Below are 13,706 nucleotides of genomic sequence, written 5' to 3' on the forward strand. Positions count from 1 at the left end.
AAGATTTTTAGAAGAATATCTCTGCCCTGTAGGTCCATACAATGCAAGTGAATCGTGCCCATAACTTTGAAGCTCCAAACTCCATATAAAGGCAGCATAAAAGTAATCCATATGACTCCAGTGGTTTAATCCATGTGTTCTGAAGCAATATGATAGGTGTGGGTGAGAAACAGATCAATTTCTCAATTCAAATAAAGTATTTTTTTTACTATAAATCCTCCTCCCTGACCAGTAGGTAAAAACAAAAGAAGAAGAATGTGAAAGTGAATGTGGAGATTTATTGTAAAATGTTTAAATATAGATCTGTTTCTCACCAACACTTATCATATCGCTTCTGAAGACACAGATTTAACCACTAGAGTGGTATGAATAACTTTTATGCTGACTTTATATGCTTTTTGGACCAATACAATTCTGGTCACCATTCACTTGCATTGTATGGACATACAGAGCTGAAATATTCAGCTCTGTATGAAATTATGAGAGAATGTTCATTTTTGGGTGAACTGTTCCGATAACCAGTTTGTAAAGCAGTTCATTTTGCCAGTGTTCAGCTCTTTCTGTTTGTGCATCTTAAGCAGGGAAATATCCAACATACTGGATTATTGGATTAGATAAATCAATTCTTTCAAGATGTTTCTTCTTCTAAAAACAGATGTTTCTCTAGATGTTTCCTCTTCTATTTGTGCACTGTTCATCTCTTAGTATAATTTTTTTCTAGTCATATTTTCGAGAACAGTACGTCTGAATTAAAATCGACTAGTTATTGTCATGATACATCTTTTAAGTCTTGTCTTCATTATCATTGACTAACAGTAAAAACGGTAACAGTACCTTTGCCCAAAATGTACAAATTGAGGCATTTCTAAAATAAAATGACCTAGAAAGGTAGACCAAAAAACTTGTATATGGGCTGTTATACCTCCAAAAAAATTGTTTGTTGTAGACAAAAAGTATGAGTGTGTGTGTTATATGATTGAATGGGCCGCTGGGATGGCGCTTGTACCTGTCATCTCGGTTGGCAGGCTGCTGTCCCACGGCTCTGTGCTGGGCAGCTGGGCTCTGCTTTGCTGAACTTGTGCCTGATGGGGGGCCACTGTGTTCTGAAAAATAAATAGGATTATCAGTGTGGCAGGCACACAGATTTTCAAAACTCCATTCCAACTTTCAGTTTCAATCTCAAAAGCAAAAGGACTTAACAGCTTTTTCTGTCACAGCAAAAAAGAAATATCCTTTTATAATCTACTGCTTCCTTACACCAGCAAACACTGCACAAAAATAATGCAGAGAAAATGTATTTTTCCAGCAGCTCACCCTCCTCAGGCACCACAGTGAGGGTAACAGCATTTCCTGCTTCTTTGATAAGCTGCACAATGTCGTTGTGTGACAGTTCAATAATTGACTGGCCATTAACTGCAGAGATGCGGTCACCCACTTTAAGCCGCCCACAGCGGTCCGTGGGACTGCCATCGATGATCCGACCAATCTTATGGGGAATAACTGGGGAGAGAGATTAATTAATATTTATATTAAACATTTTTGACATTCCGAAAGACTAGAGAAGTACCACAAGTGCTGAGAAAGAGTGATAGAGAGAGAAAGAGACTAAGAGAGAGAGACAGATGGAGATGGCTGTGGGGAAAGCTATGAAATTCAATCCTAACCTCCCGGTGGAGGCTTGTTTTTAGAGGTTAGGATGACGAATCCGAAGCCCTCGTTGTCTTTGCGCTGCAGAGTGACGTCGTAGGGCTGAGGATGGGTGTGGCCGGGCACCTCGATGTGGGGTGGTTTGGGCGAGCCGTTTACCAGAGCAGAAGTCGGTGGAACCTGAGGTTGTGCTCCGTCATCTTCCTCTCTTTCTGCTTGTCCAGATTAAATAAGCAAACAAAAGTTTATGGTCAAACCAGCACTATATGGCCAAAAGTATTTGGACACCTGAACAAGACATTCATACTGTATGTGCTTGTTGATTTTAATTTAAAGGAATACTCTGTAAATATTTGTCTTTACTGGAATAGCCAAACCTGTTCATTAGAAGGGGGTGTACACAAACTGTACTTTTGGCAATGTACTGTAGTATATGACAAACAATATAGATTTGTATTGCTTGCTGAACAATAACAATCAGAGAGGTTATTCACATTTTGGTAGCATAGCTAAAATGATGCTGCATTAGTTGTAACGCAAATGTTCTCGGGTGATTATTATTGCTGAAAGCAAATGAAACAAACTCAATATGATGAACTAAAAATTCCCGGTGTGCTTTAGCAGCACTGCAACATTTACAGAAGTGTTGAAGAAATTGCTCAGAAGGATCGAGCCAAATTTTCTAATAGCTTCATAATTGCAAAATTTTTTCCAAATAACACAGTTTGTGGTGCCTCCAGGCTTTTCTTTTATGGTTACTCAGCGCTTCTGAGTCACTGTTATGTTAGCACATCAAGAGTCTCCTGCATTGACTGAGAATACTGGCCATTAATTTTTGATTTTGTGGTTATTATTGTATAGCTCCCCTCGCCCTTTCACTCATAATTAATGGAGCAAAACGCTCAGTGCTGCTGGGACTGGATCTTTTACCAGACATCAGTCCTGGATATGAATGAAGCCTGTGGAGAGTGTCTACAGCACTTAGAACATAAACGCACACATTTAAACAAATACACAACCACACAACATTGGATAACCTCAAGATTTTTAGCAGGAACAGCACAAACCTGGATAAGTCAGCTTTCTGCGCACTGTCAGCATCACCTGCCCATTGCGGGCAGCGTTGGTCATGAGCTCCAGAACTTGTTTGTGTGATTTGCCTTTGACGGGAACACCATCGATACAGATGAGCTCGTCACCAGCCCGGAGACGCCCGTCCTTTTCTGCAGCACCTAGAGGAACGATGGCACCAATGTACACCTAAAGGGACAGCAGGGCAAAGGGTTAAAATTTTACATACAGTATTGTGATATTGCAAAGTGTAGGCATAATAAGCTTTTGCTTCAGCCTATTCCTTTTTGGCAATAATTAAAAGATACAGTGTTGACTGAACTGTCATGAAATACAAAAATGCTGAAATAAATAAATGAAATCAAATATTGTGACAGCAGGATCCAAAATTGGCTGTCTTCTGCAATTATACAAGGTAAAAACAACTAAACAATTCCATTGTTGTACAGACTAAAGTATATTTTTATAGGAAATAATGCAAAATACAGTTTAATGGATAGTTTTATGCAGGGTGCGATTTGTTAAATAAACAAGGGGGGGACATGCGAATGTGAATGTCATCATTAAAATTTTAATGTGGAAATTCAGACGACAGTGTAATTTATATCAGACGCAGTCTCAAATTCTTTTTTTTTTTGTGGATTTTTAACCCCCTTTTTCACCCAATTTGGAATGCCCAATTCCCAGTGCGCTTTTAAGTCCTCGTGGTTGCGTAGTGATTCGCCTCAGTCCGGGTGGTGGAGGACGAATCCCAGTTGCCTCCGTGTCTGATACCATCAACCCACGCATCTTATCATGTGGCTTGTTGAGCGCGTTGCCACAGAGACATAGCGCATGTGGAGGCTTCACGCCATCCACCACGGCATCCACGCTCAACTCACCACGCGCCCCACCGAGAACGAACCACATTATAGCGACCACGAGGAGGTTACCCCATGTGACTCTACCCTCCCTAGCAACCGGGCCAATTTGGTTGCTTAGGAGACCTGGCTGGAGTCACTCAGCATGCCCTGGGATTTGAACTAGCGAACTCCAGGGGTGGTAGCCAGCGTCTTTTACCACTGAGCTACCCAGGCCCCCCTGCAGTCTCAAATTCTTAAACTGTATACTAAAACCACAGAAAATAATTATTGTAACAGAATTAACTGAATTTAATTGCATTTAAACAAACTGTATTGACAATTAACTGTCTTATTAACTGTAAATTATGTTAAACAATTAACAGGCCACTGAGGCATTAGGGTAAGCTGTCAAACATTTGTTGCAGGGCTAACATTAGCTATTTCTCAGATAAATAACAAATCTGATCATCAGCCATCTGTCAGTAGCCTAAGTTTTCTGGACTTTCACATTCCCATGCTGGTAAAGATTACAGCGTTTTTTTACCTTCTATAAAATGCCTCGTAAAATAATCCCAGGTTAATGTCTGATGGGTTATTTACATGTGACGTCAGTGTGTAAATGCAGTTTACACATCCATCTCTGGGATCTCTACAGACATCCCTTATTCCCTGTAAATCGACGGTAAACATTACAGATGTCCATGGTAAAAATGTATTTAGAGTCAGACATTTGTCCAAATAATTAATCCCATCCAAATAGGGCTTTACTTAATAGCACCATATACTGTTGGATATGGTAAATGCATTCAGTATGATTAGAAACAGGGATAAAACGTATCCCCTCCGGAGATAAAAAAAAAATTAACAATTAGAACGGGGTATATCAAAAGCAGAGGCAGGGAAATCCCCTCAGCAAATCGCACCCTGTTTTATATAATTATGTATTCATCAGAGCATGTCAAGATTTACTGGCTGATCCGGCCCTTCTCCGCCCAGCACTCTGAACCCAAATCCAGTCTCCTGGTTCCTCTTGATAAATACGTCCAGCTCTTTAGTGTTGGGAGCTGAAGATCACAGAGGAAAATTAGTTGTCAGCTAGAAAAACATTCATCCATTTCCAGTGTACTCTTAAAGGAATAGTTGACCCAAAAATGAAAATTCTCTCCTCATTTACTCACCCTCATGCCATCCCAAAAGTGTATGACTTTCTTTCTTCAGCAGAACACAAATGAAGATTTTTAGAAGAAAATCTCAGCTCTGAAGGTCCTCATAATGCAAGTGAATGGTGACCAACATTTTTAAGCTCAAAAAGAACAAAGGCAGCATAAAATTTAATCCATATGACTCCAGTGGTTAAATCTATATCTTCAGAAGTGATGGTAGGTGTGGGTGAGAAACAGATCAATAAGTCATTTTTTAGTATAGATTCTCCTCCCTGCCCAGTAGTTGGCGAATATGAAGAATGTGAATCACCAAAAACAAAAGAAGAAGGATTTGAAAGTGAAAATGGAGATTAATTGTTAAAATATTGATCTGTTTCTCACCCACACTAATGAACCACTGGAGTCGTGTGGATTACTTTTATGCTGCCTTTGTGTGCTTTTGGAGCTTCAAAATTTTGGTACCCATTCATTTGAATTGTGAGGATCAACAGAACTGAAATAATCTTTGTATTCAGCAGAATAAAGAAGACCATACACATCTGGGAAGGCATGAGGGTGAGTAAATGATAAGAGGGTTATCTATTGTCCAGTCATGCCAATAGTTTAGATTTTCACTTGCCCTGCCATCATTTTCACTGGCCCCACCACAAAAAATAAAATTTTTAGTAACATTATTATAAATGACAGGAAAAATACAAATAAAATGCAACAAATAATTTGTCATGTTTTTCATTTGCAATAATAGCTGGAAATTTGGCTAATTTAATGCTTCCAAGATCATCAAGTCATTCTCATATTTTCACCAACAGCTCATCTATGTCAGCCAGCTAGATAACGTTACCATGTATAAAATAAACAGAATTCTATGTAATTCAATATAACAACAATATTCAATTTAACACAGAAAAAAAATATTTAAGCCAAAAACATATATACATGATTAATAAACATGTAATAATGTAGTTACAACATAACGCTGGCCCAAAGGGGAAAGTGACAGTTCCACCATCAGGCCATCCTTATTGTTGAGCCCTAATATGCCTAAATTCAACTCACGTTTGCTCTCCAGCACGGCTTTAGACTTGAGGTACAGCTCAGATGGGTCCAGTTTTGGTGAGTTGGAGCGGATAGCATGAGGAGGAAAGGGGAGGGACTGTGGGGCTGGCTCAGATGGACTGGGAGTTTCAGTGGTGACAGAGCTGATGGCAATGTCCTGCTTTTGGGTAATGGGCATAGCAGGAGTGATCTACAACAAACAAATCACAACAGACACAATCAACAAACCTCACGCAAAGCTTCATCAACATTATAGCACTTCAATGAAAACTAAAAAACTACAGTAACATATCCAAGTAAACTATATGGCCAAAAGTTGTGGACTATGTGGACACCATATGTGCTTGATGAACATTTGATTTCAAAACCTTAGGCATCAATTTCCCCATTTGTTGTAGTAACAGCTTCCACTCTTTTGGGAAGGCTTTCCACTATACTGTATTTAGGGATTTGCTCTCATTCAGACACAAGGCTATCAGTGAGGTCAGGAACTGATGTTGGTCAATGGGGCCTGACTTACATTTGCTGTTCCAGTTCACCCCAAAAGTGATCAGTGGGGTTCAGGTCTGGGCTTTGTGCAGGCCAATCAATTTCTTCCATGCCAGACACAGTAAACTATTTCTTTATGGATCTCACTTTGTTCACAGGGGCATTGTCATGCTGGAACAGAAAAGGGCTATCCCCAAACAGTTGCCACAAATTTGGAAGCACACAAAGCCCAAGCCATTACATAAAGAAATATTAAGATTTTTCTTTACTGGATTTAATGGAGTAACCAAATTCGTTAATTAGAAGGGGGTGTCCACAAACTATTGGCCATATAGTGTACTTTTTGAACAACCAATTCCACAATCATTGGCATTAATGGAGACTTGGCCCTCCCTTTGCTGCTAAAACAGCTTCCAATCTTCAGTAATGGCTTTCTACTAGATGTTGGATGATGGCTGGAAGGATTTGCTCCCATTCAGACACAAGAGCTTCAGTGAGGTCAGGCACTGATGTTGGGTGAAGAGACCTGGCACAAAGTTGGTGTTCCAATTCATCACAAAGGGGTTCAATGGGGTTTAGTTCTGGGCTTTGTGCAGGCCAGTCAAGTTCTTCCACCCGACTTAGTAAAGCACTTCTTTAAGGACCTTGCTTTGTGGATACAGTACATTAATTAGAAGGTGTCCACGTATTTTTGGCCATGCAAGCTACTCAATGTTCTTATTTACCTATGAAGTCACTGCCTTTGGTACTGCAGAGCAAACATGTCTTAATCATGCCTTTATGACTCACATGTTTAAGCATGTCAGTGTGTGTGTGGCAGAAGCTGAATAGGACGCTATACAAACAGCTTTAAAATAGATAATCTTCTGCAGTAGTTCTTAACTGGTTTTGTTTCACCCTAGATTTTACATTGGCCATCAAGTGGTGACCCAACAGTACAAACATTGTGGATCATCCAAAAGTAATGTCCTTTAAATACATTGTAAATATGCTTGTTGAATATAAACCTAACAGACCTCTCAGATCATTAGGATCAAGTCAGTTAGAAATACAGAGGGTTCAGTTGAAACAAGGTGAGACAGCGTTTAGCTATTATGCCACCTGCAGCTGAAACCAGCTTCCTGAAGAGGTCAGATGTGCTCCAACAGTAGCCACATTCAAGTCCAGACTGAAAACACATCTGTTTAGCTGTGCATTTCTTCACTGAGCTGCACTCACTGATTGCATTGCATAATTTTTATTTCTGTATTCTTTTTCTGTTTTATTCATTTTTAATTGAATTGCCATTGTGTATGAAATGTGCTATATAAATAAACTTGCCTTGCCTTAAATAAAACACTGAAATGTATAACTATTGCCATTGGCCCAACAACATGCAAAACTAGTAACATGATTAGGAAAATCTAAACATTTTTGTATGTATAAACCACAGCAGAAGTGGGTTTTACCAGCCTAAGGGGCTGTTCCGAAGCAGTGCAACTAATGGAACAGAATGCAGCTGTCTTTAGATTTTTAAAAGATAAAGTTCTTTTAACTTGACACAGCATCTTTTAAATGTGTCGCTCTTGCACAAGATGCAGAAAAAACAGCAAGATGCGGTAAACAGTCAAAGACATCCATCTAGCGCATGTTTACATAGAAAAACAGTTAAAATTCAGCGCAGATGGATACAAAACGTGTTCTGTGTGAACACACCCTAACACAATTTGGTGGATGGTTTTCGAGGATAAGGGCATGTCATGCAACCTGTCCATCTTGGCATTTGCCTAATTAGGCTAGCTTCTACCTAGTGAACATAGAGTTTGATTGGATGCACAGTCTTTTGGTATACTCATGATGCACTATTATATGGTTAGTTGAAATTAATTTGCATTTATGAATGTTATTCCCTGCTGTCTATGACCCTATCAGAACATACCTGGCTGCGAGCCATTTTTGAATCGCAGCTGATTTATAGTAGAGCCTGTACGAAACTCATCACTTGAGAAAAACTTGTGAGAGCAGTCCAAAAGGAAGTGCTCCAGAGGGGCAGGGATGTTCCACTGCAGAGCCTCATGTTTGCTTTAAGGTGATTCACCACATTCAGCTCTTAAAGTAACATTAGAGCATTTGGCACTTGCTCTGTGAATAATGTAAAACTGCAAGGAACATGCCTCGCTGGAAAACCGTGAACGCAAGCGAGGGAGGATGTTAAATAATTCATCCTGTTCATCTTCATTACACACAGCTTCCTTTCTTCAAAACTCCCCAGTGTGTGTCTAAATTAAACCCCAACGATTGAGTAATTACAGACATTTAAGGTTTGAAACCAACTTACAGGTTTGAGAGACTTCACGGGAGAGGTCTGACCTGCAGGCAGAACAGAAAAAGAGAGTGATGTAATTTAATAAAAAGAGTAAATTAAGAATGAACCTGTACAATTAGAGAGGTATGTTCCAAGACTAAATACTTGGGCATTAATGGTTAAGAGAGGCCATAAATATCAATTCATTTGAACCTTTAATGGCAATATCAGGAGGTTTGCCACTATTAAACATTTGAACCCTCATCACTTGGTGGAAATCATTACACAGTTAAATGAATAGTTTTAAACCAAAATCCGTCCCTGGAGTTAGGTCTGGATCCAGTTTATAGTTCTGATATTAATACACAGTATTAATACTGTAGAACAAAAATGAAAATCAACACTGTCCACTAAGTGGCAATGTACTCCACACTGGGTTTATGTAAACTGAAGAAGTAAATCTGATGACATAATCTATACAATGCGAGGTAGGACTGCCTGAGGTAGGCATAAAGCAGTCAATGTTTATGTGCGTGTGCAATTGATGAATGTTAAATAGACAGTTCACCCAAAAATGTTAATTCTTTTAAATTCATTTACATGTTTTTCCAAACCCATATGACCTTCTTTCTTCCGTGGAACACAAAAGGAGATGTTAGGTTGAATGTTCAGTCTCAGTCACCATTCATTTTCATTGTATGGAAAAAAGATGCAATGAAAGTAAATGGTGACTGAGGCAAACAAACTTTCAGTCTAACATATGCTTTTGTGTCCCACATTGGAAAGTCATATGGGTTTAGAACAATGTGAGGTGAGTAAATGATGAAAGAAATGCCATTTTTGGGTGAACTATCCATTTAAGAGGACAATGACTATTTATATTTGGTTGGTTTGAGAGCATATATTAAGTTTTTAACCATGTTTGTGCACATCAGAGAAGAAAAGCTGGGTTACGAATCAGCTTGACCTTTATAACGCTAGTCTGACTGGGGCATTGGGACAGCTGAAACTTAGAAGTGAATGCAGAACCTGATATTTTCACTTGGGCTGCAGACAAACCACAGACCAGACACAATATAGATCTGTGTGTATAGCCACTATGTGCTCACTGAGTCCATCTCTCAACACAGGCTTCAATTAAATTCAAACACTGTCGGTGGTTTTGTCTACAAGTTCGAGAGATAGTAGCACTGGTCTAACAACCGTTTTGTGGCTAACAGCATGATAGTAAATTCAGAGGTTCTTTATAGTACATATCTACAGTATTTGGACTACACATAGTCTTCTAATGTTATACCACAAATAATTGACTGAAGATGAAGTTTGATTTTTAGAGACAAATGAAAACAGTGAAGATGCAAAACATGCCTAAATTCTAAAATATTTAAAGGGATAGTTAATCCAAAAATGAAAATTCTCTCAATTCTCTCGTATATCTTTCTTTCTTATGCTGAGCACAAATTAAGATTTTTAGAGGAGTATCTCAGCTCTGTAGGTCCACACAATGCAAGTGAATGGTCACTAGACTATAACTTTAAATCCCAAAAATCACATAAATCAGGATAAAAGTAATCCATAAGACTCCAGTGGTTTAATCTATATCTTCTGAAATGATATGATAGGTGTGGGTGAGAAACAGATCAATATTTCAGTCCTTTTTTTTTTTTTTTACCATAAATCTCCATTTTCACTTGCACTTCCAGATTCTTCTTCTTTTGTGTTTTGACAATTTGCATTTTTCGTGCATTTTGCCACCTATTGGTCGAGGCTGGTCAAAGGTGGAGATTTATAGTAAAAATTGACTTAAATATTGATCTGTTTCTCACCCACACTTATCATTGCACTTCAAAAGATATGGATTTAACCACTGGAGTTTAATGGATTACTTTTATTCTTGCCATTTTTGAAGATTCAAAAGTTCTGGTCACAATTCACTTGCATTGTGAGGACCAACAGAGCTGAGATATTCTTCTAAAAATCTTGTTTGAGTTCAGCAGAAGAAAGAAAGTCATACACATCTAGAATGGCATGAAGCTGAGTAAATGACGAGATAATTTCATTTCTGGGTGAACTATCCCTTTAAGAATGACATCACTTTATCTCAATTACTTCACAAATTGACATTATCACCCCAGTAATCTGCTGTAACGAGACAGAGCAATCCATTTTCAAGTGTCACCACAGCATGTAAGTGTGAATGCTTTTTGCTTCAGGCATTAATGATGTCATAATGATGTATGCTTAGATGATAGTTCTCCCTAAAATGTGATTTCTCACTCTCAGGCTCACACACTATTCCTCCATACCTCACACAAACACAGCAATCTTTCTTACTCTGAGCTCTCTCAACCTCTCTGCTATCTCTCACTCTAAATTCTCACTTTGTCAGCAGATCTACAACTTAAATAAACCATTTCTCTAACTCAACTTTATGTCTCTCAGTTTGCAATCTCTCTTTCTTTAACTGTCACAAACATACACAGCTGTTTCATTACACAATCCTTGGTTTTCTCACAGAACTTTTTTGACGCATCTGCATGGTGAGTGAATTGAGAAAATTGACTGGCCATACATATTACTTACTGGCCATGAAACTGTATTTTGCATGATTTTTATCCCATTTTGGGATTTAGGATTTATGGGATTCAAATGTTTTTCCTTGCATATTAGTGACAAACAGTGCAGGAAAATGTGTAACTCAAAGCTTCATAGAAAAGATCACTCTCAGTCTCTCAATAACAGTACATCTAACACAAAAATGTAAAGATACACCGTGACTTTGTTTCCTAATACAGGCCTATTCATTGTGGTGATTTAATGCAAGGAATATTACACAGATGTGTCACCACATGGAGTTGTTCTGGAGACAAAACCAACTTTAGGCATCCTAGATAAACTTCTGAGGTAAACATTGCTAAAAGACAGATGTTTTCTTTAGTAGAAGATTTGTATGTCTTTTATTTTAATTGCTTGCTTTGCTTACATCAGTAAAGGTCAGACTGTCATTCTTAAAAGTAATTGAAACCATATATTACATTGCAGTAAAGGCCACTGCGAGTAAGGGGTCGTTCACACCAAACATGTTTTTTCCTATGTAACATGCGCTAATGCTTTTTTAACGCAAGAACATATTTGGTCTGTACAGCCCCTGACTCTTACTTCCTGAGTGTTAATTTTGGACCCTATCACACTCTCTTTTCTACTCACCTCCTCTGAGTACCAGCACGTTGACCTCACTACCCACGGGCAGATCTTTGAGGATATCCACAACCTGCGTGTGACTGAGGGTCTGTACATTCTGCCTATTAATTTCCTTAATCACATCCCCCTTTAGCAGGCCTCGGCACCACTGCGCATCCAGAATCATTTTCACCTTCTGGCCCAGCGGGCAGTCGGCGATGGCAAAGCCGAATCCACTTGGCCCTTTCACCAGAGGCACGCTGACAAGCTCGGGCTGCAGTAAGGTGGTCTCCCCTGCTTCAGGGTATCGGCCATTGGGCATAGGTGCGGCCGGGTGTCTACCGTCAGGGGTTACATAATGGAGATCCTGTGGAGAGGGTGTGGCATCTAAAGGGAGGGGCTGCCCATCCATCAGTGGCATGGCAGTCACCGTGTCTCCTGTGCCCTCTTCACTGGAATTGGTGTCCTCAGGCAATGGGTATCCACGGCACAAGACCATATCCACATACTGGTTCACAGGAATGGACTGGAACATTTGGACTACATCTGCATGGGTCTTACCCAGCACGCATGTGCCATTAATGTCCACAATAACATCACCTTAAGGGACAGAAGAAAAATGTATGAAAAACATGTTGGCTGTGTTGCTTTCTAGTGCACTGCCCAACAAGACTCTAGTGCACTGCCTACCTAGACAGCATGCACATGCATCATAGGTATGCACCTACTGCAAAACTGTTCCAAACAGTAGGCAGCAAAATTACAAGATATATCGTTTGGCCAAAATCAAAGGCAGCATCACTTTTAACCTCTGTGGAACAGTGCTAGAATGCATTGCGTCAAACTAGATGAAAACATTCAAATTAAGCATATTTATTCGATACCAAAAAGTATTACAAGACAGTAGTTCAATCTAATTAAAAAGTACTCTTTCACTCAATATTAGTACGTGGTATGCATTTTTGTTTTGCATATTAGACTATTCAGCCTTTAGCTTAGCAAAATGCTAATATCAGACTCATTTGAAATCAATTTAGCCGAGTCTGTCATGCACTGCACGTGAGTTGTGTTCGTGTTGTGTGCATTAGTGACAGTTAAAGGTGTTGCTACCTATGTAGAGTGTTGCAAATCAGTCACTTAAGAGATTCCATTTTGCTTAGAATGCTGCCTTAAAAAAACTGCAGTGCAACGAATGAAACAGAGCGCAGGTGTCTCGAGACATGTTTATAAAAGTTTCTTTTTGAACTAGACACAGCATCTAAACAACACAGTGATGCTGAAAAAACAGTAAGCTGAGCCGTAACAGTCAAAAACGTCCATTTAACAGAATTACAAGTGCCTTTAAACTGTTTTGATTCCAGCAATGAAAACATCTTAGCTCCTTCTGTAGAGTTCACAGAAGAGTATGTATTAGTATGAGGTGCACTGATAAAGAGGCTGTGCCCACATAACCATTACTTGAGCTAAAGTCAATGATCTGCCTGGTTGGGTCAGTCTATCTAATGGCAAGTGTGTCTATTGATCTATGCACAGTCGTTGGGGGTTTCCTGCATCCGTTCTACTCTGGGCCAATCAATGGCATCCTTCCAGTCTTCACTCCCTGCATGCACTGTTAGCTCAGCAAGCAAAACGATCAATGCAGAGCAGGGCAGCAGGTACAGTACTGATCCATCTGTGGACTGGATCTCATTTCTTTCCAACACAGAGGCTCCTGTTAAAGCAATGGAGCTGCATTCTCTTGGAAGTGATTGTTTTAGCTCTGTCATCCTGCTATTCATAATACTGGCATAGAACACACATCCTGTCAAAGTGCCGCAGGAGTCAAGGTGTTTAGTGAGAGAACAACACCAGGAACTCACAAGGTACAGTTGTTTACAGTGAGTTGTTTCCAGGCAGGGTTAGGTCTACAGCAAACCATGATGGCCTTAGGGTGGGGTTAGAACTATACTAATACCCTGCTGAAAAAAAAAAAAA

At 39.5% G+C, this 13,706-nt stretch overlaps 2 protein-coding genes across 4 annotated transcripts in view; one reads left to right on the top strand and one right to left on the bottom strand.

The window, feature by feature from the left end:
* LOC127419036 (V-type proton ATPase subunit S1-like) overlaps positions 1-13,706 on the top strand; it is a 691,126-nt gene that overhangs the window by 128,490 nt on the left and 548,930 nt on the right. The window lies entirely within an intron of this gene.
* The window catches only part of LOC127419027 (membrane-associated guanylate kinase, WW and PDZ domain-containing protein 3-like), a 203,567-nt gene that overhangs the window by 12,757 nt on the left and 177,104 nt on the right, over positions 1-13,706 (bottom strand). For both annotated transcript variants that reach the window (XM_051660052.1, XM_051660053.1), the window contains 8 exons: positions 11,760-12,332; positions 8,586-8,617; positions 5,780-5,969; positions 4,530-4,624; positions 2,715-2,907; positions 1,665-1,859; positions 1,315-1,500; positions 1,007-1,103 (listed from right to left, as the gene is read on the bottom strand). In XM_051660052.1, coding sequence (XP_051516012.1) covers positions 1,007-1,103; positions 1,315-1,500; positions 1,665-1,859; positions 2,715-2,907; positions 4,530-4,624; positions 5,780-5,969; positions 8,586-8,617; positions 11,760-12,332 — 1,561 coding nt within the window. The remainder of the gene's footprint in view (positions 1-1,006; positions 1,104-1,314; positions 1,501-1,664; positions 1,860-2,714; positions 2,908-4,529; positions 4,625-5,779; positions 5,970-8,585; positions 8,618-11,759; positions 12,333-13,706) is intronic.

Source organism: Myxocyprinus asiaticus, chromosome 28 (assembly GCF_019703515.2).
Source record: "Myxocyprinus asiaticus isolate MX2 ecotype Aquarium Trade chromosome 28, UBuf_Myxa_2, whole genome shotgun sequence".
NCBI classification, from domain to species: Eukaryota; Metazoa; Chordata; class Actinopteri; order Cypriniformes; family Catostomidae; genus Myxocyprinus; species Myxocyprinus asiaticus.